The 25,400-nt window shown below is 48.0% G+C and overlaps 1 protein-coding gene across 1 annotated transcript in view; it reads left to right on the forward strand.

The window, feature by feature from the left end:
• Nucleotides 1-25,400, forward strand: part of LOC142767914 (sodium-coupled monocarboxylate transporter 2-like) — a 113,094-nt gene that overhangs the window by 62,363 nt on the left and 25,331 nt on the right. The window contains exons 10-11 of the mRNA XM_075870152.1: nt 12,358-12,467; nt 20,338-20,405. Of these exons, the coding sequence (XP_075726267.1) occupies nt 12,358-12,467; nt 20,338-20,405 (178 nt within the window). The remainder of the gene's footprint in view (nt 1-12,357; nt 12,468-20,337; nt 20,406-25,400) is intronic.

Raw genomic sequence — 25,400 nt, forward strand, 5'->3', positions numbered from 1 at the left:
AAACTAGTCGTTCACAAACACTAAGAGAGACATAACTGAACTTACTTGAACAGACCTATCAGTAACTAATTACAAAAGTGACAAAACATGTTCTATCCACTTTCAGACACATAAAACTATATACAAGCACCAAACACTATTTACACTGCACGGCACCCATGCACAGTTTAGTCCGAAGCATTGGGTTGCTCCATGTGAGATACAGGGCTCAGATATGGCCTTAATTTTTCAACATTCACAATGTCACTTCCCATGTTGTCCGCGAGTTCGATCTCGTAGTTCACGGGAGACAGTTTGTTCACTATCTTGTGAGGTCCGGTGTACGATGTAGTTGTTTTCACACAGGACGTTGGAACGTTGGAGCCATGAGGAGCACCAGTTGTCCTCTTACAAACTCAACGTCCTTGTGGTGCTTGTCAAAGTGCCGCTTCTGTTTTTCTTGAGCTAGTCGGATGTGCCAGGCTGCACACTCCCTGGCTTTGTGCAGTCGTTCACGCACTACCGTGAAATATTTTGAATCTTTTTTGAGCTCTTCAAGCTTTCGGCGGCTGTATACAACATAAAATGGTAGCACCAGATCCCTACCATAGCCCAGGAAAAAGGGAGTTTGGCGAACCGTGCCTTGGTACCCAGTGTTGTACCAGAATACAATATAAGGACATCGGCCCATTTTTCTCCCCCGGCGGTAGTCATGGCAATCACCTGTTTGATTGTCTTATTGGCTCTTTCCCACAAGCCGTTTGCTGTGGGATGATTTGCGGTAGTGGCAGCATTTCTAATGCCCCGATGTTTGAGGTATGCTTCAGTACAGCGCACCATCATTTGAGTACCCTGGTCTGTGATAATTGTGGCTCGGCATTCGTGCTTTCATATGATCCGTCGTTCGACAAACTTCTGGATGGTTGCAGCCTCTATATACCGGAATGGTTTTGCCTCCACAAACTTGTTGAGGTAATAAATGGCTACAATGATGTACTTGTAACCTCTTGATGTCTTGAATGGCCCTATTATGTCCATACCAGCTTTGTGAAATGGGCTGTGGACTTCTATTGCCTGTAATAGACCGTAAGGCACCGATGTCAACACCTTCATCCTCTTACAAAGGTCACAGTGACGCACGCACGTACCGTCTTACATCTGCATAGAGCTTGGGCCAGTAATAGACCTAAGGGCATGGAATGTTCGCCTGATGCCGATGTGGCCACCGTGTCGCCCTTCATGCATTTTACTAAGCGTCTCAGCCTTCGTTGTGCAGGAAGGCAGAAGAGAAATCGACTGCTGACTGGGCCTTCGTCTCTTGTACAACACGTCGTTATGCGTGATAAACTTATTTTGCACACGTTTCTGTTGCTTTTTGTGCCCAGCGCACCCCTGAGCATACCCAGTACTTTAGAGCAAAATGCATCCTAACGCTGCTCCCCACCCATGTTGTCAGAGAATCGCATTGATGGATATGATACTGCAAGAATTGGTTCAGCATCATCAACAATGGGGGTATTCTTAGAAAGACAATCTGGTGAGTTGTGCAGAATTCCTCATTTATATTTGACATAAGTCAAATTCCTGCAGAATCAGTGTAGAGCGAAGAAGGCGTTGATTTCCTTCCTTGTAGCGCAAGACCCAGCACCGCGCATGGTGGTCGCTGACAACTTAAAATTTTCGGCCAATAAGGTATGGTCGTAGCTCTTCTGATGCCCATTTTACTGCAAGAGCTTCCAGTTCTGTCGAAGAATATTTAAACTCTGCACCTTTGAAAGATCGACTCAAGTATAGCACTAAACAATATCGTCGCTCTTCAGCCTCTTGCAGCAATAGACCTCCCAAGCCAAGCTGAGATGCATCTGTGTGTACTTGGACACCAAATTCTGGTTTTTCAGAGAAAAGGACAGGCGGCTGGTGACACTCACGCTTTAATGTCTCAAATGCCACTTGCTGACCTTCTTTCCAAGAAAAGCAGCGTTTTTATTTAGGAGTGATCGAAGAGGTGCTGCGATAACGCTGCAATTTGGTATAAACTTTCTAAAGTACGATGTGAGCCTGATGAATAATTGTAGTTCCTGTACATGTTGAGGAGACCAGAAAGCCTGAATCGCTGCCAGCTTCAATGGGTCGGGAGATACACCATCTTTAGTGACAACCTACCCAAGGTAATTGATGGCAGTACAAAAAAAAAAAGAAACACATCTGTGGCTTGAACACTTAGGCTGCTATTTCGAACGTTGTAAATAGGTTCTGAAGGTGCGAATTGTGTTCTTGAAATGTCCGGCTGAAAACTACGCAGTCATCTGTATACACAAGGGTATCGCCGTATTTGATGCCGTCAATAATTGTATGCACGACTCGCTAACATGTGAATGGGGCACCTTTAAGGCCGAGTGGCACCCGGAGGAATTCGTAAAGACCCCACAACGTGACAAAGGCAGTCTTCTGTATGTCATCTGGATGCATGGCGATCTGATAAAATTCAGACACCACGTCCATAACAGAAAAGTACTTGCTTCCGGTGAGTGCCTGCAGCACATCTTCAATTCTTGGGGAAGAGTACACAATGTCCTCAGTGAGGGCGTTGAGATGTCAATAATCAATGCACATGCGCGTCGTCCCGTCTTCTTTTGCTACAAGAACAAAGGGTGACACCCAAGGACTCTGAAAAGGTCGCACTATAATGGCCTCAATGAGGTCTTTGAATATATTGTCACGGGGTCGTGACGTGGCCGAAGGCAGGAGACTTTGTGTTGGAATTTAACTGTTTATTTGGGCAAACTAGTGCCCGGTAAACGGAAAGTCCGAATACAGTAGCAGTCTTGAACTGAGCGGCGAACGGAGCGTCGGCCATCGATCAACTACTGACATGAGGCGAAGCGCGTCGGCATTTATACTCGTGCCGTCAAATTTTCTAGCGTTATCGCTGGCGTTGGCGTAGGTTTCAGAATAATCTGTACAGTTCGCAGAGTAGGTGTGATCTTATCTGAATGATCTACTACAGTCCGGAAGCTTTTTAAAAACTGCAGGCGCGGTTTGCTTTGAGAATTGTGTAGTGTTTTGGGACGATAACAAAACTTGGGGAATGGAACGTGGCATTGCCCCCCTCTGAAAAAGGCATCGTCCCGATGCTTTAACTTAAGATGAAGGTGCAACAATACTGCAAGAAAGTACAATGAATAAATTACGATACAATAATATTACCAAAAAACACTGTTTCAGTTTGCTAACGCGCATGAAACGGCTTGAGGCGCGCGACATAGACGACTTCAGGTCGCGATCGGCGTAGATGAGAGTTTGTGATGCCGTCGGGGACAGCCTCGAAATCAAGTGGGCCGAGACGTCGAACCACCCTGTACGGTCCGAAGTACCGTCGCAGAAGCTTTTCACTGAGTCCACTTCGGCGTATTAGCGTCCACACAGAAACACGTTCACCGGGCTGGTATTCCACAAAGCGTCGTCGAAGATTGTAACGGCGGCTGTCGGTCGTCTGTTGACTCTTGATACGGCGACTCGCGAGTTGTCGGGCTTCTTCGGCGCATTGAAGGTACTCACTCACAACGAGGTTTTCTTCGTCGGTGACGTTGGGTAACATGGCATCGAGCGTCATTGTCGTGCTCCTTCCGTAGCCCAGTTTGTATGGAGATACCTGCGTCGTCTCCTGCACCGCCGTGTTTTATGCGAAGGTCACGTACGGAAGAATGCCGTCCCACGTCTTCTGTTCGACATCGACGTACATTGCCAGCATGTCGGCGATCGTCTTCTTAGGACGCTCGGTGAGGCCGTTGGTCTGTGGATGGTATGCTGTCGTCCGGCGATGGTTTGTCTGGCTGTATGCCAAGATCGCTTGAGTTAGGTCAGCAGTAAATGGTGTTCCACTGTCCGTAATAAGGACCTCCGTGGCGCCGTGACGTAGGACGATATTTTCAACGAAGAACTTAGCTACCTCGCATGCACTGCCTTTGGGAAAGGCTTTTGTCTCGGCGTAGTGGGTGAGGTAGTCGGTAGCTACCACGATACACTTGTTTCCAAAAGCCAACGTCAAGAACGGCCCCAGTAGGTCCATACCAATCTGCTGGAAAGGTCGGTTCAATTGGCTGCAGAAGTCCCGCTGGCCTTGTCGGCGGTGTCTTGCGTCGCTGACAATCCCGGCATGTCCTCACATAACGAGTGACGTCGGTGGTAAGACGTGGCCAGTAGTACCTTTCTTGTATCCTCGCGAGCGTGCGAGAAACACCGAGGTGCCCTACCGTCGGATCGTCGTGCAGGGCCTGCAGGAGTTCTCGTCGCAGAGCTGAAGGCACCACAAGGAGGTACTTAGCTCGAAGCGGTGAAAAGTTTTTCTTTTGTAGAAGACCGTTCCTTAGGAAGAACGACGCAAGTGCGCGCTTGAATACTTTCGGGACTTCGGCGGTTCTGCCTTCGAGGTATTCTATTAGGGCCTTAAGTTCCGGGTCGGCCCGCTGTCGTTCAGCGAAGCGTCGGTAGTTATTGTTTCCAAGAAGTAGTCGTCATCCGGGTCGTCGGGTGGTGGTTGTTCGACAGGTGCACGAGAGAGACAGTCGTCGTCGGAGTGTTTCTTGCCGGACTTGTAAACGACAGTAATGTCATATTCTTGAAGTCTCAGGCTCCATCGTGCGAGGCGACCTGAAGGGTCCTTCAAGGTCGCTAGCCAACAGAAGGCGTGGTGGTCACTGACAACTTTGAAGGGTCTGTCGTGAGGTAGGGTCGAAATTTTGACGTAGCCCAGATGATGGCGAGGCACTCCCTTTCTGTTGTGGAATAATTGGCTTCTGCTTTGGATAGCGATCGGCTGGCGTAACTAATAACCCTTTAAAGTCCGTCAGCCCTCTGCACAAGAACGGCGCCAAGACCTACGCTGCTTGCGTCAGTGTGTATTTCTGTCTCGGCGAATTCGTCGAAATGGGCAAGTAACGGAGGCGTCTTTAGGCAATGTTTAAGCTCCTGGAAAGCGTGTTCCTGCGGCGTTTCCCACTTGAACTCCATGTCGGCCTTTGTAAGGTTAGTGAGAGGATCGGCGATGCGGGCCAAGTTTTTCACGAACCGCCTATAATAGGCGCACAGGCCCAGAAATCGGCGCACCGCCTTCTTGTCTGTGGGTGGCGGGAAGTCAGCAATGGCGGCTGTTTTCCGTGGATCAGGACGAACTCCACACTCGCTAATAACGTGCCCCAGAAACAAGAGCTTCTCGTGCGCAAATCTGCACTTTTCTGGCTTCAGTGTGAGTCCGGACGTCTTGATGGTTTGAAGTACAACTTCAAGGCGCCGAAGATGCTCGTCGAAACTCGAAGAAAACACGACGACGTCGTCCAAGTACACAAGGCAAGTCTGCCACTTCACTCCTGCCAGTACTGTATCCATAACGCGTTGAAAAGTTGCAGGCACTGAGCAAAGACCGAAGGGCATCACCTTAAATTCGAAGAGGCGGTCCGGTGTTATAAACGCCGTCTTCTCTCGGTCTCTTTCGTCGACTTCGATTTGCCAATAGCCAGTCTTGAGGTCCACTGACAAAAAGTACTTGGCGTTATAGAGCCGATCAAGTGCGTCGTCTATTCGTGGGAGAGGATACACGTCTTTTCTTGTGATTTTGGTCAGGCAGCGATAATCGACGCAGAAACGTAGGGTCCCATCCTTTTTCTTCACTAACACCACGGGGGATGCCCATAGACTCTTGGACGGCCGGATAATGTCATCCCGCAGCAATTCATCAACTTGTCTCTTCATGGCCTCAGTTCTCGTGTCGAAACCCTGTACGGACTCCGACGGCGTGGTCTGGCATTCTCTTCGGTTATGATGCGATGTTTCGTGATTGGGGTCTGCCGAATTTTCTATGATGACGAAAAGCAATCATCGTATTGCAGGAGCAGGGCCTTGAGCTGTTCTTGCTTGTGGTTCGGAAGTCTGGGATTGACATCGAAAGCTATGGGAGGGGCTTAGTTCCTTTGAGCAAGTTCCGCAGAATCGGTGAGGGCGAAAGCACTGGTGGCTTCGACAATTTCTTCAATGTATGCGACTGTTGTTGATTGATTCATTGATTTGTTGGGTTTAACGTCCCAAAACCACCATATGATTATGAGAGACGCCGTAGCAGAGGAGTTGTTCCTTTCTTCACATGTTTGTACTCATTGCTGAAATTCGTGAGCATAATCATTGCTTTGCCTCCCCGCAGCTCTGCAATTCCTATTGGGACGCAAATATTTCGGGCGACCAGCAGATGCTGACTGCGTTCAACGACGCCTTCCAAGTCAGGTGATTTAGGAGCGCTGACTGGAATAATGACGATTGAGCGAGGCGGAATGGTGTCTTCCAGCACATTCAAGGCATGGTTTCCTGACGGCGTGCGCAGCGGTAGTGCTTCTTCTGTGGATAACGTTATCGACTTTCTTTTTAGGTTGATGACAGCACCAAGGAGGCATAAGAAGTCCATGCCAAAGATGACATCTCTCGAGCAACGCTGTACTATTACGAAGTCTGTAGGATAAATACGGCCGTTAATGGTGACTCTCGCTGTGCAGATTTGCAAGCGTTAAGAGATGACCTCCGGCTGTGCGGATTTCAGGGCCTTCCCAAGCTGTCCTAACTTTCTTTAACTTTGCGGCGAACGACTCAATAATGACGGAGTAGTCGGCTCCAGTATCGACAAGAGCGCTCACACTGTGGCCGTCGATAAAAACGTCGAGGTCGCTAGTTCGCCGTCTCGCATTACTAGGGCGTGGCGTCGAGTCACGGCTGCGTCAGCTTGTTCCGCTGCTTCCATGTGGCGTCTTCAGGTCACCTTCGGTAAGTGAGGTTTCGCCGTCATGGCTTTGCCTGGTTGGCGTTGTGTTCGGAAAGCTCCGTCGCGGCGTCGTCGTCGTCGGAGGATCTTCGGTAGTTTGTCGCACAGCAACCGCTCCTCCATCGGTTGCTGCTCTTAGTTTCCCGGATACGGGCTAAGAGACCGGCCCCGCGTCAGGCCAGAGTACTGCCGGTGGTGTGGTGACGTGCTGCGGCTGGGCGACGGCGAACGGGAAGGGCTTCGTGGTGTGCAATGAGTTCCTGTCAGGTAGTCGGCGATGTCTCGTGGCCGTTCTCCTGGCTGTGGATGCGGTGGATTGACGGCGAAGCCACGCAGTCCCATCTGTCGGTACTGGACAGCGGTATGTGTGTCCGGCTTCGCCGCAGAGGTAGCAGAGTGGGCCGTGGTCAGGGTTGCGCTAGACGTCAGTCTTCGGCGCACTGCGCTGGGCCACTGGCGAACGGTAGGACACGTCGGTTGGGGGGGGGGGCGGCGGTGGCGTCTGGCGACGGAAGTGCGATGGGGCAGCGTTTTGGCATTGGCATGCGCGTGGAGGAGGGGCGTGGCGGCGGCCTGTAGCAGCATAGCTCGTGGCTTGCAGCTGAGGCTCTTGAGGCTGAGAAACGCCCAGCGATTGCTGGATCTCCTGGCGTACGACGTCCGCGATGGATTCTACGTGAGGCTGCGCTGAAGGAAGCAATTTTCGCAGCTCTTAATGCACGATCGCTTGGATCGTCTCACGCAAGTCAGTGGTTCCAAGCGCTTGAATGCCGGCGTAGCTTTTAGACGAGAAGCTACGGTTATATTGCCGCGTGCGCATCTCGAGCGTCTTCCCTATCGTAGATGCTTCTGAAATGAATACGGCGACCGTCTTTGGCGGGTTTCTGAGCAGCCCTGTGAAGAGTTCCTGCTTTACTCCTCGCACGAGCAGATGGATCTTCTTCTCCTCGGACATGTCGGAGTCAGCGTGGCGGAAAAGTTTAATCATGTCTTCCGTGAATAGCCCCACGTTTTCGTTTGGCATCTGCATGCGGGTTTCGAGAAGAGCTGCGGCTTTCTCCTTGCGCACCACACTTGAGAAAATAGTGAGGAACCTGGCGCGAAAGACATGCCGCGTAGTAAGGCTTTGCTCTTGATTCTCGAACCAGGTCCGAGCAGCATCTTCTAAGGCGAAATAAACATGCCGGAGCTTGTCATCGTCTGTGCAGTCATTGAAGGCGGTGACGCGGTCGAACCTTTTGATCCAGCTTTCCGGGTCTTCCAGTGGCGAACCGCGGAAATTTGGCGGCTCTTTGGGTTGCCGGAGCAGGAGTGTTGCAGGCTGCACGGGGGTGGCCATGGTTGTAGTAGTTGATGTCGGCATCCGGGTCTGCCTGGCTGCTTCAGGAAGGGGTCCGTACTCTGGTTGTAGTCCCCTCTGCCTGCGGCTTGTTCGCTGTTCAGGGTTAGCGTCCGTGTCTTCTTTGCCGCTTGGGCTGGAGTCGCGGCTTGAAGGGGGCGTCCGGAACTTCAAAGAAGCAGCACCTCCACCAGATGCCAAGGGATCGTAACGTCGCCGAAGACAGGAGACTTTCTGTTGGAATTTACCTGTCTGTTTCGGCGAACTTATGCCCGGTAAACGGAAAGTCCGATTACAGTAGCAGTCTTGGACTGATAGCGGCGAATGGAGCGTGAGCCGTCGATCAACTACTGACAAGTGGCGAAGCGCGGCGGCATTTATACTCTTGCCGTCGATTTTTCTAGCGTTATCGCTGGCGTTGGCGTAGGTTTCAGAATAATCTGTACAGTTCGCAGAGTAGGCGTGATCTTATCGAAATGATCTACTACAGTCCGGAAGCTTCTCGAAAACTGGAGGCGCGGTTTGCGTTGAGAATGTAGTGTTTTGGGACGATAACACAACTTGGGAAATCGGACGTGGCAATATTATTGACGAGATCACGCTGTACTGGTGACAATTTGTGAGGACGTTGCGATATTGGCTTTGCGTTTCCAGTTGGAATGTAATGTCGCTCAACTGTGCAGGAGCCTACTTCTGTACTTGACTGTGCAAAGCAAATCGAATGTTGCACCAACAAATCATTCACTACCTGCAGCTTATTGGAAGAGAATGTTGTTCCAATGTTGAAGCTGACGTCACGTATTGCGATTAAACGGTGCTGCAGATTGAGGACTCTAAGAGCTTCTGGCGCATCAAGGGCCACAAAATTGATTGATTTGTGGGGTTTAACGTCCCAAAACCACCATATGATTATGAGAGACGCCGTAGTGGAGGGCTCCGGAAATTTTGACCACCTGGGGTTCTTTAACGTGCACCCAAATCTGAGCACACGGGCCTACAACATTTCCGCCTCCATCGGAAATGCAGCCGCCGCAGCCGGGAATCAAACCCGCGACCTGCAGGTCAGCAGCCGAGTACCTTAGCCACTAGACCACCGCGGCGGGGCCAAGGGCCACAAAAGAAGAAAGGCTTGAAATTTGGAGGATCTCTTGGCAGTCCTCTTCAGAAAGTTCAATATCCTCAATTCTGCTTGCTTCTTCAATGAGGCCAATTGTCATTTGATAAGGAGGCAAGACGGCTTGAGAAGAGCAGCTCGTGATCAAAAACTTTGTTGTATTTTCTACTGCAGATTTATTGATTGAATGATTGAGTTGTGGAGTTTAACGTCCCAAAACCACTATTTGATTATGAGAGACGCCGTAGTGGAGAGCTCCGGAAATTTTGACCACCTGGGGTTCTTTAATTTGCACCCAAATCTGAGTACACGGGCCTACAACATTTCAGCCTCCACCGGAAATGCAGCCGCCACAGCCGGGATTTGATCCCACGACCTGCGGGTCAGCATCCGAGTACCTTAGCCACTAGACTACCGTGGCGGGGCCACTGCAGATGTTACCATGGGCTCCACTATGACTGAATAGCGGTCGTGCAAGTGCTTTGCCCGGTGATGACCACTAAATGATTGTCATCTTCTGACACGCGATGCCAGGCCACAGGAACTAACTTCCGCAATAAAGCTGGCTGTGGTTGCTCTCTAACCAGGTAGACCTTGCGTACCCATTGGGGGATCAATACCGCGAAGCTCACCAAGCCCCAGTCGATGACGGCTCTTGAAGCCCACAAGAAGTCATCGCCTAGCAGTATTCCTTCGTGAGGTAACTGGGGAACAACAACAAAGTCATGCTGCAGTGTTTGGTCGTCCTCTGTTACCACAGCACTGACTTGACCTAAATTTTATAGCTCATGGCCGCTTGCTCCTACCAAACGTAGGGACGAAGGCCTTATGCTCAATTCAAGTTTGTCAACTATTGGTTGCCGTAATCAAGCTTTTGACAGCTCCAGAATCCAAGATGGCTTTAATCGTTTGTCCGTGGATGGCGACCGGAACACAAAAAGTACCCGCTTCAGAGACACATGAAGCCTGCTCAATTATAGGCGACTGCTCGTGGGAATCGCCGTCACCAGCTGTTCGTTTCCCCGCTGTTGTGAGCTGGAAGTTTCGAAATCTTCTTGCCACTTCGAAAATTCTGCAGTTAGCGGTAGACGACACTGTGTGACGAAATGGCCACTTCACACAGTTTATGAACTCAGCACAGTGTATGAACTCTCAAGGCATTTCCTCGCAACCTTTCAAAAACACGCGTTGCGGAATGAGTCGATTGACGCGACGGTGATGGCTTCGCTTTCGTATACCCTTTCACCTTTCTCTCAGTTACTTCATCATCTGAAGAACCGCTAGACTTTATGCTGTCCACGCGTTGACGATGGTGCGTACACGTCCGAGACGAACGCTTTGCCATAACACGGTACTCGGCAGATGGCGTTGTGGATGGCGTTCTGCATTCTTCCGCAGCCAAAATTTGAATGCTTTCCTCTGAATCCCTGATCTGGTCTGAGCGCAGAAAAGAGCTTATCATATTGTCAAGCCGCTTAAATGTTTTATCAAAGAAAGTGCTTTTTTGCCTTGGGTGACAGAGTAACCGTGATAACTTGGCACTTTTTTTGTGGTAGTAAAGGATAGTTGCACTGCTCCATCAGGTCAAGCTTCGGTATGCGAAGTCTGTGCATGACTCACCTGCGCGTTGAGTCGCGCCGAACATTCGCCGCTTAGACGTTACATCGCAGACCATGTTATACGTCGGCGGAACGCTGCCTTCATGTCAATCCAAATACTGATTCTAGCCACCTTCGTGTGTTGACGCATCCATGTAAAGCCTTTAGCTGGGAGCCTTGAAATAATGAATGGTATGATGACCTCATCGGGAACGCACAAGGTTCTAAACCAATAGTCAACTTGGTGAAACCAGACGTTTAGTTCTTTCCCGAGTTGCGGTAAGGGGCTGGCCGCGAAACTCGAATGTAGATCGCGAGCGTATCACTGTTAAACGTGCACACGGGAGTATCACTTCTGGCTTGTCGTTGTTGCTTTCTCGAGCCGCGTTTGAGATTCATCGACGCACTGCTCTCATCTGCACTCGCGCTTGATTCGGCGTCAGAATTTTCATGCGTTTTTAACTTCAGACGCTCGATACATTCTACTAGTGGAGCAAATAAGTTACAAAAGAGGTCGTGACTTGCCTTCATCCGCGAGTCAACACACGGCTTTGGTGCGTCGTCGTCTTTGGCGGCGTCGTGGTCCTGGAGAATCATCAGTTTCAATTCTTCCAATTCTCTCCGGAGCTGGCCGAACTCGGTCTTTAGGATATTGGCTTCGGACACAGCTGACCAGTAGGCTTCCACCCGGGTGGTGTCATCCAGCTGCTCGAACATGTCGGCAAAACACGGGGCCATCGCCATCTTGGGATCATGGAGCCCACGCTGTCTAAATGTCAGTCGTTGAGCCGAAGGAGCGCGTGAGGAGCAACGTTCCCACATAGAAGATGTAAACGTTTTCTCAGTTCACCTGAAGCCGTTGGGCGCCAATTGTGACGTGCCGTTGTGGCCGTTGGATATACTGGGTTCCGAGGCTGCCAAAGAAAGACGTCCACACTCTTTCAAAATCAGGAAGGGACCGCCAGACCCTTTTTTATTTCACGGTTCACGAGCGCTCGCGAGCTTGGCGCCGATCTACTTCGTTTTCCTCGTGCAAAGGCGCGAGACACGCACCGAGCGTCACCTGCTATCGCTCATCGCACTTGTTATTCAACTTTTTGCCTTGAACCAATACCAAGAGTAAAAAAAAAAGTCGTAGAGTTCACTACGCATCTTTTATGTATTGCGCATTCTGTGTAGTTGACACTGGCTGGAATGCCTACGTCTAGGGAATTCCTCATGTTAGTTATTTGCTTTTATAGTGTTGCGACACTTATGTCGAAACTTTGAAGCAAGCCCTCTCTGCTCTTGCTCTTGAAGTTTTTGCTTTAGTGGCTTGAAATAATGTTTAAGGAGCAAGAGCTTGCTGAATACTGAAAGGAACAAGCTCAGACGCAATGACCTTTCATACAGTCGCAGAGTCCATGTGGTACTTGATGTAGTACAATTTTTTATGCCGCAGGACTTAGGACTGCTTATTGCTCCACCGCGTTACATCTGCTCATGAGCTACGCATTTTATCAAATCAATATGTCTTGTTTTCCAGCACTGTGTCATCGATTGTAAATTCTCACGCGACCATATTCTACATAGACATTGTGTCACTCTATCTCAAGATGACTGAGAGGAAGGCTGTCATCGTAATGCGAAGTCTAGGTAATGCAACTTTTTTTTTTGTCGAACACTATTCCTTACAAGTGTAAAAGCAATCATTCCATGACGGAAGGTCGTTGTATGTGTAACGAAGTCATTTGGCTTATCATCTCAGCCCTATGCAACGCAAGCTATTTGTTTCAGAACTGGTTCGCATCTATGTGGTTCATGTTGTTGCAGTATGCAGCCATAATTTTGAGTGTAGGTACAACGAAATACTAGCGTCACATTTCTGAAAGGCACTTTTTTCATTGAGCTTTCTAGATTATGGGTACGCAAGGCTGGTGGTAGAATCAGTAGATGAGATAACCTAAACAAAAACACATATATATCTAGCGAGTGTGTAATAAAGCAAAATATCCAAGTTAACCTACGCGTGAGACCTGAATGGCTTTTAATAAAGGTAATGGCAAGAGTCTCTATTATTCTCAAAATGTTTTTATTGTTAAAGCGCACATGCTACGCAAGTCTAGTGGTTGTGCAGCTCCACTGCTAACCCGATGGAATAGAATGCAGGTCATGGCGACCGCGTCTCGATGAAGGCTAAATGCTTGAGACCTGGTTCAAAAAACACCACATGTAGTTTAAGTTCTTGGAGCCATCATCTATGGCATTTAGAGAAATAATAGGCTGGTTTCGGGAACTTAAACCACTATTATTAATAATTTGGTTGCGAGAAAGCACAGTAAAATGGCAAAGTACCTGATGCACCTTTTATAAGAGGTAAAGATTTGGCATGCAAACGAGGGAGGGGGTGAGGTGGTAAGGCCAGCACTGACCAGAAGATAGTTGTGTAGTTTCATCCGGAAAATTTGACAGTTTCAGCAAAGAAATTTCGGGCATTGCACAACAGGTCAATATCAAACTGGAGTCTCGGAAAACAGCTGCTATGACACGCATCAACGAGAGTCGAGTTCGGAGAGTCCTAACGATGAGACATAAGCATAATTTTTTCGCGCATCATGGACAATTCTTACATGCAAAAACTAGTTTTTTGAATCCGACACAATGCAGAATAAGATGGATATCAATCGAAGAACCTTGTTCAAGAAATTCTGTAAATAAGGTGAAAATTCGAAAGAAAGTACCCTTTTGCACAGTAGTGTTTGTACGCGCCAAGCCCATTCTTGGTTCTCAAAAGATAAAAATGCATTCGCATGTTTATTCCATGTCGTCGCCTAATAGTGGAAAAATCTGAATGAACTGAGTTTGTATTAGCAACAACTTGAAGGTATATAAAAGTTGCTTTGTGATGCTAATACTGCTAAGCTGCAGAAAAATACGACGACAAAAAGGAACACGCACAACAGGGCTAGTGCTGAACTGCCAACTAGATATTTACCGAAATTTCGCCCCTTATTGCTATGCCTTCAAAAACTCCTTTTCGCAAAACAGCTGTAAAAATAAAATACGGTGAACACGTGTATTGATTCACTGACAGGTGCTTGTACAGAAAACTTCTGTCCTGGAACAGCGCTAGCTAGCCCTGTTAGTGTTTCTTGCTTTTATCCTATCTGAACGCTGGTTCTAGTCATTCACAACGAAGGCTATCGAGCCACTCCCTTAGTATCTCAAGTGTCACATGGTAAGTATTTGACTGGGAAAGCTGACTTGACACAGTCAGTTTTACTTCTTCGCCCGTGTTCACTTGTAAGGCCATTGCCACTTATTATCAGTGCGTTATCATTACTAATGGCTGGAGTTTAACGTCTCAAAACCACTATATAAAAATGAGAGACGCCGCAGTAGTGGGTTTCCGAAATTTGGACTACCTCAGGTTATCTAACGTGTGCCTAAATCTGTGATCGGGCCACAACGTCTTAAACAAATGTGTTAGTAAAAATGTATAAGGGCTACGCTCGCTAATTGGAAGACAGTTCGTAACTTGGAACTTTTCTTATTGGCACATTTGCGTTGTTATGGCAGAAGGAAAACAGGGCTGGTATCAAAGATTCTTGTTGACTTTGACAAAAAACAATTGTGATCTGCTTTCTGAATTGAAGTAGTTAGACTAGATAATATGTCTGCCATACGATCCTATTGCTACAAGATTTCAGCTCGAGAAGGAACTCTCTGCAATGTGAATCACACTGACTATGATAATGGTAAATCAATTATTTTGAAGATACAGTAGTCTTTCATTCAAAAACTGAAGAAACGCAAAAACAACGATACGATTTCTTTATGCAACATGCCACACAAAAACATGAAAAGTTCTGCACCCTAAAAGCAACCTCTACAAAACGTCATCATTTATCACGAACAACAATGTCTTTAAGAAGTCATTTCCACTGCAGCTACTGCACGTTACATGTGACTCGGGTGCTGAAGGTATCAAGTGCCGAGATAGACACTCTATTTGAGTCATAAAGAAATGTCGGGTGGGACTCTCGCAGCAGAGCTCAAACAGCCGCTCCCACGTCCTGTGCCCGACTAAGCAGCGCCTGCTGGCAGCTCGGGCTTTCATGACGCAGCATGGCCTCCCAGTCTTGCAGGGTAGGAATAGGGCAGGAGATGATAAAATGTCTGACAGGTGGACGCTGCCATTCCAGCGCTACGTGAAATAACGTCGGGACCACTCCCCGGTAAGGGCATCTGTCAGGATAAAAAGTGTGATGGAAGATGTATGGGAAATAGAGTTTCGGGAATGTGTTGGCCTGCAGTTGACGCACCGCAGTTGCATCCTCTCGTGTGAGCGTGTGGTGTGGTGGAAAGTACCAAATGTGTTCTCTTCTATAGTAATCGAGGGCTCCTCAATGTCCTAGAAGTTCCGTGTTTGTCTCCTTCTCATCTAAGTTGGACAGCTGTTCCTGTGGCTCCCGATTGTTCAGTTCTTGGGCTGCTGCGTGTGCGCCATCATGACCGGGGAGGGAGGCGTTCCTAGAGGTCCAGACAAGTCGGAACTTATGCGGTGTGTGCAATGCGATGTTCGCAATACGGTGTGTGTGCTGTGAGACGATACCTTGTGTGGAGGCTCGACCGGCATCCTGTTAACATTGAAGTTATAATAGCATCAGTGTGAGGAAAGTTTATGGCAGTTTGGGAAATTGCCAGTGCAAGGCACACTCTTTGTACTCAGGTATCTTCTTTGTGGTTACGCTAATTGAGGCTATTATGTCAAGATCATTGTTCACAACTGCTCCAACTGTAAAACGGTGGGAATGGTGTATATCGGTGTCGAAGTATAAGAGTGCGTTTGGAGGAGACTGATTGATGAGACATGAAATTTTTCACATTGCCCGCCTGTACTGAGCGTTGCGCTCAGGGTGCCTGTTGCGCGGAAGTGGCACGATGATATTTCTTGCTCGGAGGTCACTCGGTAGTTGATTCCTTGGTGTGATGTATGCGCATCGAACCGATGCGAATCGAGGACATCCTAGCTTTACGAGTTGCCGCTGTCCAACTTGTGTTGTGAAGTCTTCGTAGCTGAATATTACGTTGTGCTTCGGTTAATTCCCTTTGGTCGTGGTGTACTCCCATGGCTAGGAGACGCTCGGTGGATGCATACGTGGGTAGTGCAAGTGTCGCCTTGACGGCTCTGTGTGGAAGGATGTCTAGTCTTCTCTGTTGTGCTAGCGTTACGGTTTCATAAGAGGCGTGGTAGGTGACGGGACTTACTATGCAGGCATTAACTTTACGTAGAACGCCTTGCTCTGGTTGGTTCCGGTAGAATGCCTTTCTTTCGGTTGGTGATGCGGCGAATCATATGCGTGATTGGAAAAACTTGCTGTTCTAATACTTTTATGATGTTCAGTGTCCTTGAGATTACCTTGAATACAAATGCCAATGCGGTGGAATTTAGGTACGCATGGGTTCACACGGTTCCCTAAGGTGAATGTGATTCGCAGGCTGTTGTCGGGCTTTCGATGGGGACAACTAATTAGCAAAACTTCCGCCTCCTCTGAAGAGCTCGTCAGACCATTGGCTCGTGCGTATGTCTAAACTCTACTTACTGATTCTTGGAGCGCATCTTGAATTTGTCCGACTGAGCTTTTGATTACGCACATAGTGACGTCATCTGAGTATAAAGCATGTTGTAGACTTCGGTGGTCATTAGAGGCTGTAATTTAGCCACGGTGATGCTGAAAAGTTTTGGGGACAACACCAAACCTTGAGGCGTGCGTTTACCGGCGAGCTTGATGATGTCGCTCAAAGGAGAGAGCCTAATCCTATGGCTTCCATCCTTATTGTTAAAACGTCCTTCACTTAGTCGACAACATTTCATCCGCACCGTGTTGACACAAAATTTTCCAGTATTAGATAATGCGGGTCGTTGTCAAATGCACCGTGAATGTCCAACATAAGCATAGCTCTATTTTTTGCAGAAATGGCCCTGTCCATTACTTTCTCTTTTAAGTAATGAAATATGTCTTGCGTGGGCAGATGGGCCCGGTACCCCAACCATGTGTCTGTAAAAACTCTCTAGGTCTCACGGTACAATTTAAGCCTTAGAATGACAAGTAGCTCTATTAATTTACCGAAGAAACGCGTCAACAAGATAGGCCTCAAGTTTTCAAGTTTTATGAATTCACCAGACTTAGGCATCGATGTTATTTCGGCTTGTCTCCAATCATTGGGTAACATTGCGGATTTTCAGGCAGTGCTGTAAAGATCTGTGAGCTGTTTCATCGTTGACATTCTGAATGATAGAGAATTAAATTATGTTTTTCCCTGCTTCTGGTTCGGAAGAGCAGGTCAAACTTTGCGCGCAGTTATATCTCCATACAGCGCTGCTGATTCTGCACATGGGTTGTTTTGAAATTTTGGCTAAGGGCCTGCAGCGCTTTGCTTTTCTTGAAGCGGGTTTAGAGAACTGTGGTCATCCCCATCCTGCTTGTGTGTTTCAATGGCACTGCTCGTGTAGGACTTGGTACTTTTTGGGTCAACAGGAGCCCTTTGTATGACCCACATGCGCGCAGTACTTAGCGTTTCGATGTGTGAATTACAGAAGTTGTACGATATTCATCATGAGCTCTGTGGCGTATTGTTCGGCGTGAACCGTGAGTTCAGCAATGCGAAGTGCAAGCTTACGATTGTGTCTCTGCCGACGCCAGCATTTTATGAGACTGCTATGTGCTTGCAGAAGTGTAAAAGCTGCCTGTCTACATCTGGAATCGCGGTGGTAGTGCTTGTCTTTTTTTTTGGTTGTTTTATTATGGTCAGCTTACAGTCACTGTACCCATTCACTTGAAGGTGTCCTAGTGTTTTCAATTGGGGCGCACTGTTTCCCAAATGTATCAAAATTATAGAGACTGACCTTCCGCTTCGGTGCACGGGGTTAGGAGCTGTGCAGTATAGTGGAATCAATACAATAATCACTACCTAACGTTTCTGCTGATTTTACCAGATATAGTTGCCAACTCCCCTTACAAAATTTAGGTCTGGTCACGATATGACTGTTTGCGCTGGTTCCTATTCTGGGTGGCTTTTCTGGATCTTCGAGCAATTTAAATGTGTTATTGTAGACGAGGCGTTCTTTCTTCGTACCTTTACGTGGGGCCGCTAGTTATCCCAATGGCGTTTGTAGAGCAATTAAATCGCCAATCACTTCAACTTGTTGACCTAGCTTGCAAGTTTCCACTGTAAGGTACCCGACGTCATTCCTTCTGGATTTAGGGGAGCTGCAGACGTTCAGTGTGAACAATCTTTACTGACTGTGTTTTGTCAGAAATATGTTCAACAAGCACATGTGCAATGTATTTACTTAGGGTTTAACGTTCTAAAACCACCATATCATGATTGGAGACGCCGTAGTGGAGCGCTCCGAAAATTGTGACAACCTGGCGTTTTTTGATGTACTTACAAATCTGAGCACACGGGCCTACCGCATATTTGCCTACAGGAAACGCACGACCCACTCCTTAAGAAGCTTCGCCCCTAAAAGCGCGTTCCTGTCACTCGTTTTGGGTTTGGCGGTGGCGTAGTGGTGTACACCCCTGACAGCTATTGTAGACATTACCGCGACGAAAATACGTCAGCGAAATAAACACGACCAGACGAGAGAGAAACGAAACGATGAAATAGATTGTTACGTTTACAGGATTACGTTATGAAAGTCTTAGCAGAACTTGGAATAAAATGCTTTTGAGCAGAAATGGCTACTATGCGAGTGAAAGTCTGTTTACTTGGATTTGCTTGTTTACTTTCGTAGGAGAAGAACAGTTTGACAACCAAATGACATTGCTAGTCAATGTTCCATACTTCGTGCGCTCACTACCCTCGTTTCGTCAGTTTTTAAAGCCGTCGCCGCAGTCAGTGCGAGGAACGCCAGACTCCTGAAACATCAACAGCGACTGATGCCCAGGTCCTTCTCTGCTAGATGCGCATGCTTCTTGTGCTTTCCCCGCGGACGCTGAGATATGACATCAGAAGTGGTAGACAGACGAGCTGACGAACATGTTCGCTGTAACCACTGCAACGTCTCTACTAAGTTTTGCGTGGCGGAGGAACTGCGTCTCGATTCGGACAGATCACTGGTGACCGAGCCAGCGGTCATTGCAATCGCCATGAAAGACGGTCGGAGAGACATCCTTGGATATCTGAATGAAACAGCCTTTTTTGCGCCGAAATCACAATCACGCAAAAAAGAAAACACATAGAAATGAGTAACACGTCCATCCTGTCAAAATGTTTTCTTCTTTTGCGTGGTAATGATTTTGGCGCAAAATTGATCATTTGAATCAGAAATGCACCACCTAGCCCAACAGGGAGTTTTACTAGACAGGGTGTATAGCGACTCAAATGAGGCTCTCAGTGCATTCTAGCAATGCCGGGTAGCCTGGCTGGTATTTAAATTTCTTAAAGGTGTCAGAAACAGTGGCAGCTCCACACGCTTCACCTTTTGGCCCTATGCCCACGTAGAGATGACCGAGGGGGTTTCACTTTACCTCCATGAGTCGGCCTACGAGGCTGCACGTGGCTTTGCCGACCACGCTACCCTCACATCGGGTGACGTTCACCCCGGACTCAGGGATGCACCTATCACTTACAATGAAATGACTAAATTATTTTACATAGACAGACTGGTCTTCCCATCACCTCATTACAAGCTAAGCAGGCCGCAGGCGGTAATGCACAGACTTCTGCAAACCGACACCCACATACAGCGACCCTAAATAGCACATATCAGGATATTTAGCCAAATAGCTCTTGCCCAGCCTGTGGCGAGGCTGCTACATTGTCTCATATACTTTGGGAGTTTGGTTCCTTGGATTCGAGGGTCACCATGGAAGGGTGGAACGTGCTCCCGCGGAGCCCCGCCCACGGAGACCAAATCCTGGCTGTGTAGCGTGGCTATGATAGGGCCAGATGTCTGAGGCTGTAGGTCCCGTTGTGGACCAATTGCGTGTTTTATCGCATATTGCTGGGCCCAATAAAAGTTCACTCACTCACTACTTGTCATGGACTAATCGTTATTCGCTCCTGGGCCTCGCGCAGATACACAGTGAAACTCACTCGGCTAGGACAGTAAAGTTGTTACTTTAAAAAGAGCAGGTATATTTTTTCTCTCGGGAAGTCTTGATCTGTGACGTATATGGCTCTTCCCACGCGAACTATCTTGTTCGTCACACAATTCTTCAAAAAAAGTGCAATGATCTGTAAAAGAAGTTCGCGTATCTCGTTAGAAAGAATCATATACGTGGCAAACCAGAGCTTTGAAAAAAGATACAAAAGAATTTTCCCACAGTACCGAGTTAGTGCCTTGCTGAGTACTTCGCTTTCGGTTCATTATCGCAGCATGAAAAATAATACTTTGAAAATATTTTCTTCCGTGGCAGTGTTGGTGTAGTGAGACTTTCTGTTTTGGCGTCGTGTCCTGTTATGCTAGATCTTGTTGTGCTCTATATTTATCTATCAAAAAATTATTTTGCAGCACTGGCAAGCGGCATCATAATGACCATCTTCGCCATCGCTGTACCACATTTCGGCACTGCTACCAGGGTAGGCGCAATTTATGAGAGTTCAGCGTTAACTGCTTCGGTAGAATATGTCTTTTAACTTAAAGATTCAAGAGTCCTGGATATTCTATGATGATCTCTGTTAATGCGACAAAGGCTGCGGCTTGCGCAACATTCTGAGATGAAACTGGCTAAAATACGGTGGCACTACCTCTAGGCGCCAAAGGAAACAGCCTCACTATCCATGAGTCATATCCCTTTTTTATATGCTTTTCCGAATACTATCAAGCCACGCTTAATCAGAGACATCGGGATGTGTTGCTGTGTGACGTAAAAAAGGTAACCAAAATATTATTGAGGGTACAATCACCATATTCCGGGTGCTGGTGAAGTGTTGGCCGCATCGTAAACTGCTTAGAAACTGTATTACTGACAACTAGCGCACACTCAAGCAAAAGAAAATATAGGGTATCTTATATCAATAAGCATGATCTAACAATAAAAAAAATAAAGCACATCAAAAGATCCCATAGAACTAAAGTGCTTGGTTGGACGGCCTCCACATCAGCTCAATCGGTTAAAAATTTGACTTGTTATTCGAAGATTGCATGTTCGAGCCTGGTGGGCGGTAGATTGTCTTGCCATGCGTCACATTATCATTATTTTGTGGATATTATTTCTTTAAGCCTTTGTCATAAATACTACACATAAACATCCTGCCTTTTTAGCTTCATTGTCCGTTGGTTGTTCATGTTGTGTGTAACAAAGGAAACTAGCTCATAAATTGGATTCATTTTTTTTTACTGCTGAAAAAGCTGTGTGATATATATAATAATTTCAGTAATTGTGCGTGATTCCATAAATAACAGGTATAGTTATGAATGTTTTCTTATTTTAACACATCAGATGGTACCTACAGTGCCATTTTTTGTAGAAAAAATGTAGCATAGTCTTTACTGCGTCCAAACTTCATAAATAAATATACTGCGAAACGTACAGCGGGGCTCAGGAATAGAGCATATTTTAGTAATTCCCCGAGTGTTGCAAATAATCTCTTCAGATATCTGGCATATTCAAAAGCTTTGACTGGTGAATCGAACGGTGGTGTATTCGTTTCAGTGCTCGAATTGAATAGTATATCATCGAAGATATTGAAAATACCAAATACTTTTAAAGATTTCTTGAATAATCAGCACTGCCAGGACAGCTCCTGAAAAGTGAAACTTTTTACATTGTAAACATCAACCATTTTTTATTGTTCCCTCAAGTGATTTGCACGCTGCCCAAGATTTAACGGACCTACCGATACTGCACCGATTGCCGATTGAACATGTTTCTCCTGAAAACGCCACTGCTTCTCACTTTTTGTGATGCTCAAGCTCTGTTGCATTAATCAGCTTTTGTCATCGTCTTTAAATGACTAAACAATTGCATGAAGCTTCATGACTACCAAGAGAACTAAGTGTTCCGTTTACGTAAATTTTCTGGCAGATGTTGATTTAAACGGCGATTGCTACATGTTTTTGGTGCGCTCGCCATGTTGAGAGGACAGGTTGAAAAGCTTCATTAAACTTTAGCTGTATCTTCGGTGTTCAATTGACAATCTTCAATTTTATTGCGATAGATATTATATGGACACTCTCGGCTGTATTTCGCCGCCGGCGTCGGCGTATGCATTGGCGTCGATGTCATTCGCCGTGTATGTATACGTATCTATATATATTAAAGCGCTAGAAAGAAAAAAACTTTCAGAAAAAAGGCTCCAGTGCGTGAAATTGAACGCCGGACCTCCGCGTCATGAATGCGAGGCATTAACTACTAAGCCACCGAGAGATACCTCCGTCATCGTTTAAATGGCAAACTATTTATATCTACCCCTTACCGCTGTTGGCAGGCATCTCGGAGGAAATATTGTCTTTGCAGCGTTATCAGCAAGATGGCGCGGTGAGTGCGTGGCGGCTCTCATATCTCACGTGTAATTTGGCCCGCGTAGAGAGTAAGGGGGTGTATGCTCGGTCGCGCACCCTTATCTTGCTGTGGGGAGAATCGTACGTCTCGGCTCGCCTTTGCTTTTCGCCGGACAATTCTGCTGCAGTCACAGGGTGCACAAAGGTACCTGAAATCGTTGCACAGCTTCCACCTGCAAAAAGGGCGCGCTTTTGAGACACAGCAAAATTACAAATGAGACGATTATTCGCGTTCATCTGTACCTTTGAGTACGTTTCATGCGTCATTTGTGCGTGAGCAACGCGGGGCGCGTATCGATCTGCTTGCCATTCTGCGCGTGACCTTCCAATTTGTTGTTGGTGGTGATGGTGGTAAAAAGCATTTCTTTAGAAAAAGTTTACTAAGGAGCGCCGACGTGGCGCATCGGCGTGCTAGAGGGGCCACACCCTATTCTGGGACGCCAGTGGAGTGGGAAGCTGTGCTTGCGGGCGCCTCCACCAAAGAGCGTTGCGCAGCCAAGGTAGAGCAGCCGAGCAGGTGCTCCTCCCAAGCCTCTCTAGTTGGGATAGGGAAAGGGGATGAGAAAGAAAAGGGATTAACTGGGCACGATGCTACGACGTGATATGTGTCGGCGAGGACATGAAAAGTCGAGCAGGTGCCATTGATTTCCGGCAAAAAGTACCTGGTGACCGCCGGACTGATAAAAGTGTTCGTCTGCAGGCGACGTAGCAGTCCTTCGTCTGCTTTCTCCAGACCACGTGCGGGGTCCGGGTAGAGGCGGCGCGAAGCCCGGTAATAAGCCAAAATTTCGCGAAAGCGCCTCAAGTTGTTGTTGCCAGATTCCGTCTCGGAACATGGAGGGACAACGGCCCGGATAGGAGAAGCGCAGGCAGCGGCATTTGCCGCCTCGTTGCCGGGCAGGCCCGAGTGGCCTGGGGTCCAGACTATACGAATGGAATGAGGGTTAAAACGCCAAGTGGCTGCCTGAAGTAGGCGAGCCCCCAGCGGGGCATTGGAACCTTGAAGGTACTGAGAACAGGTGGCGAGCGAGTCTGTCAGGATGGTGAGGGAGGCAGGGTGAGAGGTGGCCAAAGCAATGGCAGCCTCTTCAGCGTGTGTTACTGTGTCTGCTCGAAAGCAGAGGCCATTGACGTGTTTGCCCTCTGTAATCACGGCCGCCGTGAAGTAACCTGAGGGGCAGGAATCCGAGACGTCCACGTAGAAAACACCAGGACGATCGGAGTGTCGCGTATGAAGGGCCGCAGCCCGTGCTAATCTACGGCCAGAATGGAGGTCGGGGTTCATATTACGGTGTAGAGGTTCCACACATATTTTTTGACGCCAGAGCTCTGGTACCGGCTGCAGAAGGTCTTGGTCTGATATCAGGGTAAGGCCAAGTCTGTGTAGAAGATGGCGCCCAGAAGGCGTGTGCGACAGTCGATTGATTTGGTTAACGCGATGAGCTTCGCGCATCTCAACAAAGATGTTGTGTTGTTCCCCCGAGCCGCGAATCAGCTGTTGGAAGTTGCAATAGATAGGCCCAGAGCGCGTTTGTATACTGAACGAAGAAGGACGTCCAGCAGGTGCTCGTGTCGACGATGCAGGCGAAGGTAAGGCGAGGCGTACAGGACGCGACTGGTCACAAACGCGTGGGCCAATTGGAGGGACTGAGACCCGCGGAGGCCACCGCGCTTCGTAGATACCCACCGTATTATGCGGCTCACCTTCGCTGGTGCGTCTGAGGCCTGCTATTGTGCCCTTGGAATCCAAAGACGATGTGAGGTAAAGGCCAAGAATTCGAACATTTTAAACTGATGAGACGGGCCCGGACGGAAGAAAAAGTTGAGGCTGCGGTAGCGGAGAGACTGAAAGAAGAGCCGATTTAGCTGGAGAGCACTCCAGGCCACATGAACCAGCGTAAGTGTCCACCAGAAGGGCAACCTTTCGCAGGCGTTCTTCGATTTGCGCTAAGGAGCCGGTGTTAGTCCAGATCGTGATATCGTCCGCATATAGTGCGTGTTGTATTCCCTCCACCTCGCTTAGAAAAAAAGGGAGGTTCATCATCGCCAGGTTAAAAAGCAGAGGAGACAGGACTGCCCCTTGAGGTGTACCCCGCGTGCCTAATAAGTACGGGCCGTGTTCGCTAGAATTGAGGCGAATAAAGGCGGTGCGTTGTGATATAAAGGCGCGAATGCGGTTGAAAGTCTTCTGCCCGCAGTTTGTGGTAGACAGGTTAGTGAGTATAGTGCTGTGTTTGACGTTGTTGAACGCCCCGCGGAGATCGAGAGTGAGCACGGCTTTATCGTTATGGCGCATAGTAGTCGGTTTTATGATATCGTGTTGAAGTTGCAGCAGAATGTCCTGCACCAACGGATGCGGGCGAAAGCCAAACATCGTGTCGGCAAAGGTCCTCCTGGCCTCCTGGTAGGCGGAAAGGCGTTCGCGAACCATCGTTTCCATGAGTTTTCCTGCACAAGACGCAAGTGAGATGGGTCTCAGTACCCCGATACTAACAGACTTTGTCGATTTGGGTATGAATGTTGCGACCGATGTGGTCGATTCCGTTGGAAGCGGAGAGCCATCCCATATCGAATTTTTAAGGTGGAGTAACGAGAGGTGTGCTGGGTCGGGAAGTTTTGCCAGGAGCGATACTGTGATTCCGTCGCGTCCAGGGGCCGTGCCCCGTCGAATTTTCATGAGTGCAAATCGTAAATCGGAAAGCTTTTATGGGACGTCGAGGTTCGTGATAGGAGCACCAGAATATGTATATGCTGGGCCTGTGGGATCAATTGTGCGGCAGATGTAGCGGTAACAAAGTTCTCACGCGAGTTGATCCATAGTGCCTTGAAAGGCATGCAGACCATGGCTGAGCAGACGTTGCGTTTCTCCCCTAGTGGTGGAGGGATGCAGGAGGCTTCAAAAGAGTCACCACGCGCTCTTAGAGCTCATCTGGTTTGCAGCCTTCGAACAGGTGTCTGCCCAGTTAGCATCAGAAAGTTGTGCAGAGTATGTGGCCGCCTCTACAGTGAGCGCCACAATGCGAGCACGAAGTTTCCGATTGAGTTTGTTGCGTTTCCAGCGCCTTACGAGT

This window comes from Rhipicephalus microplus, chromosome 7, assembly GCF_043290135.1.
Source record: "Rhipicephalus microplus isolate Deutch F79 chromosome 7, USDA_Rmic, whole genome shotgun sequence".
NCBI classification, from domain to species: domain Eukaryota; kingdom Metazoa; phylum Arthropoda; class Arachnida; order Ixodida; family Ixodidae; genus Rhipicephalus; species Rhipicephalus microplus.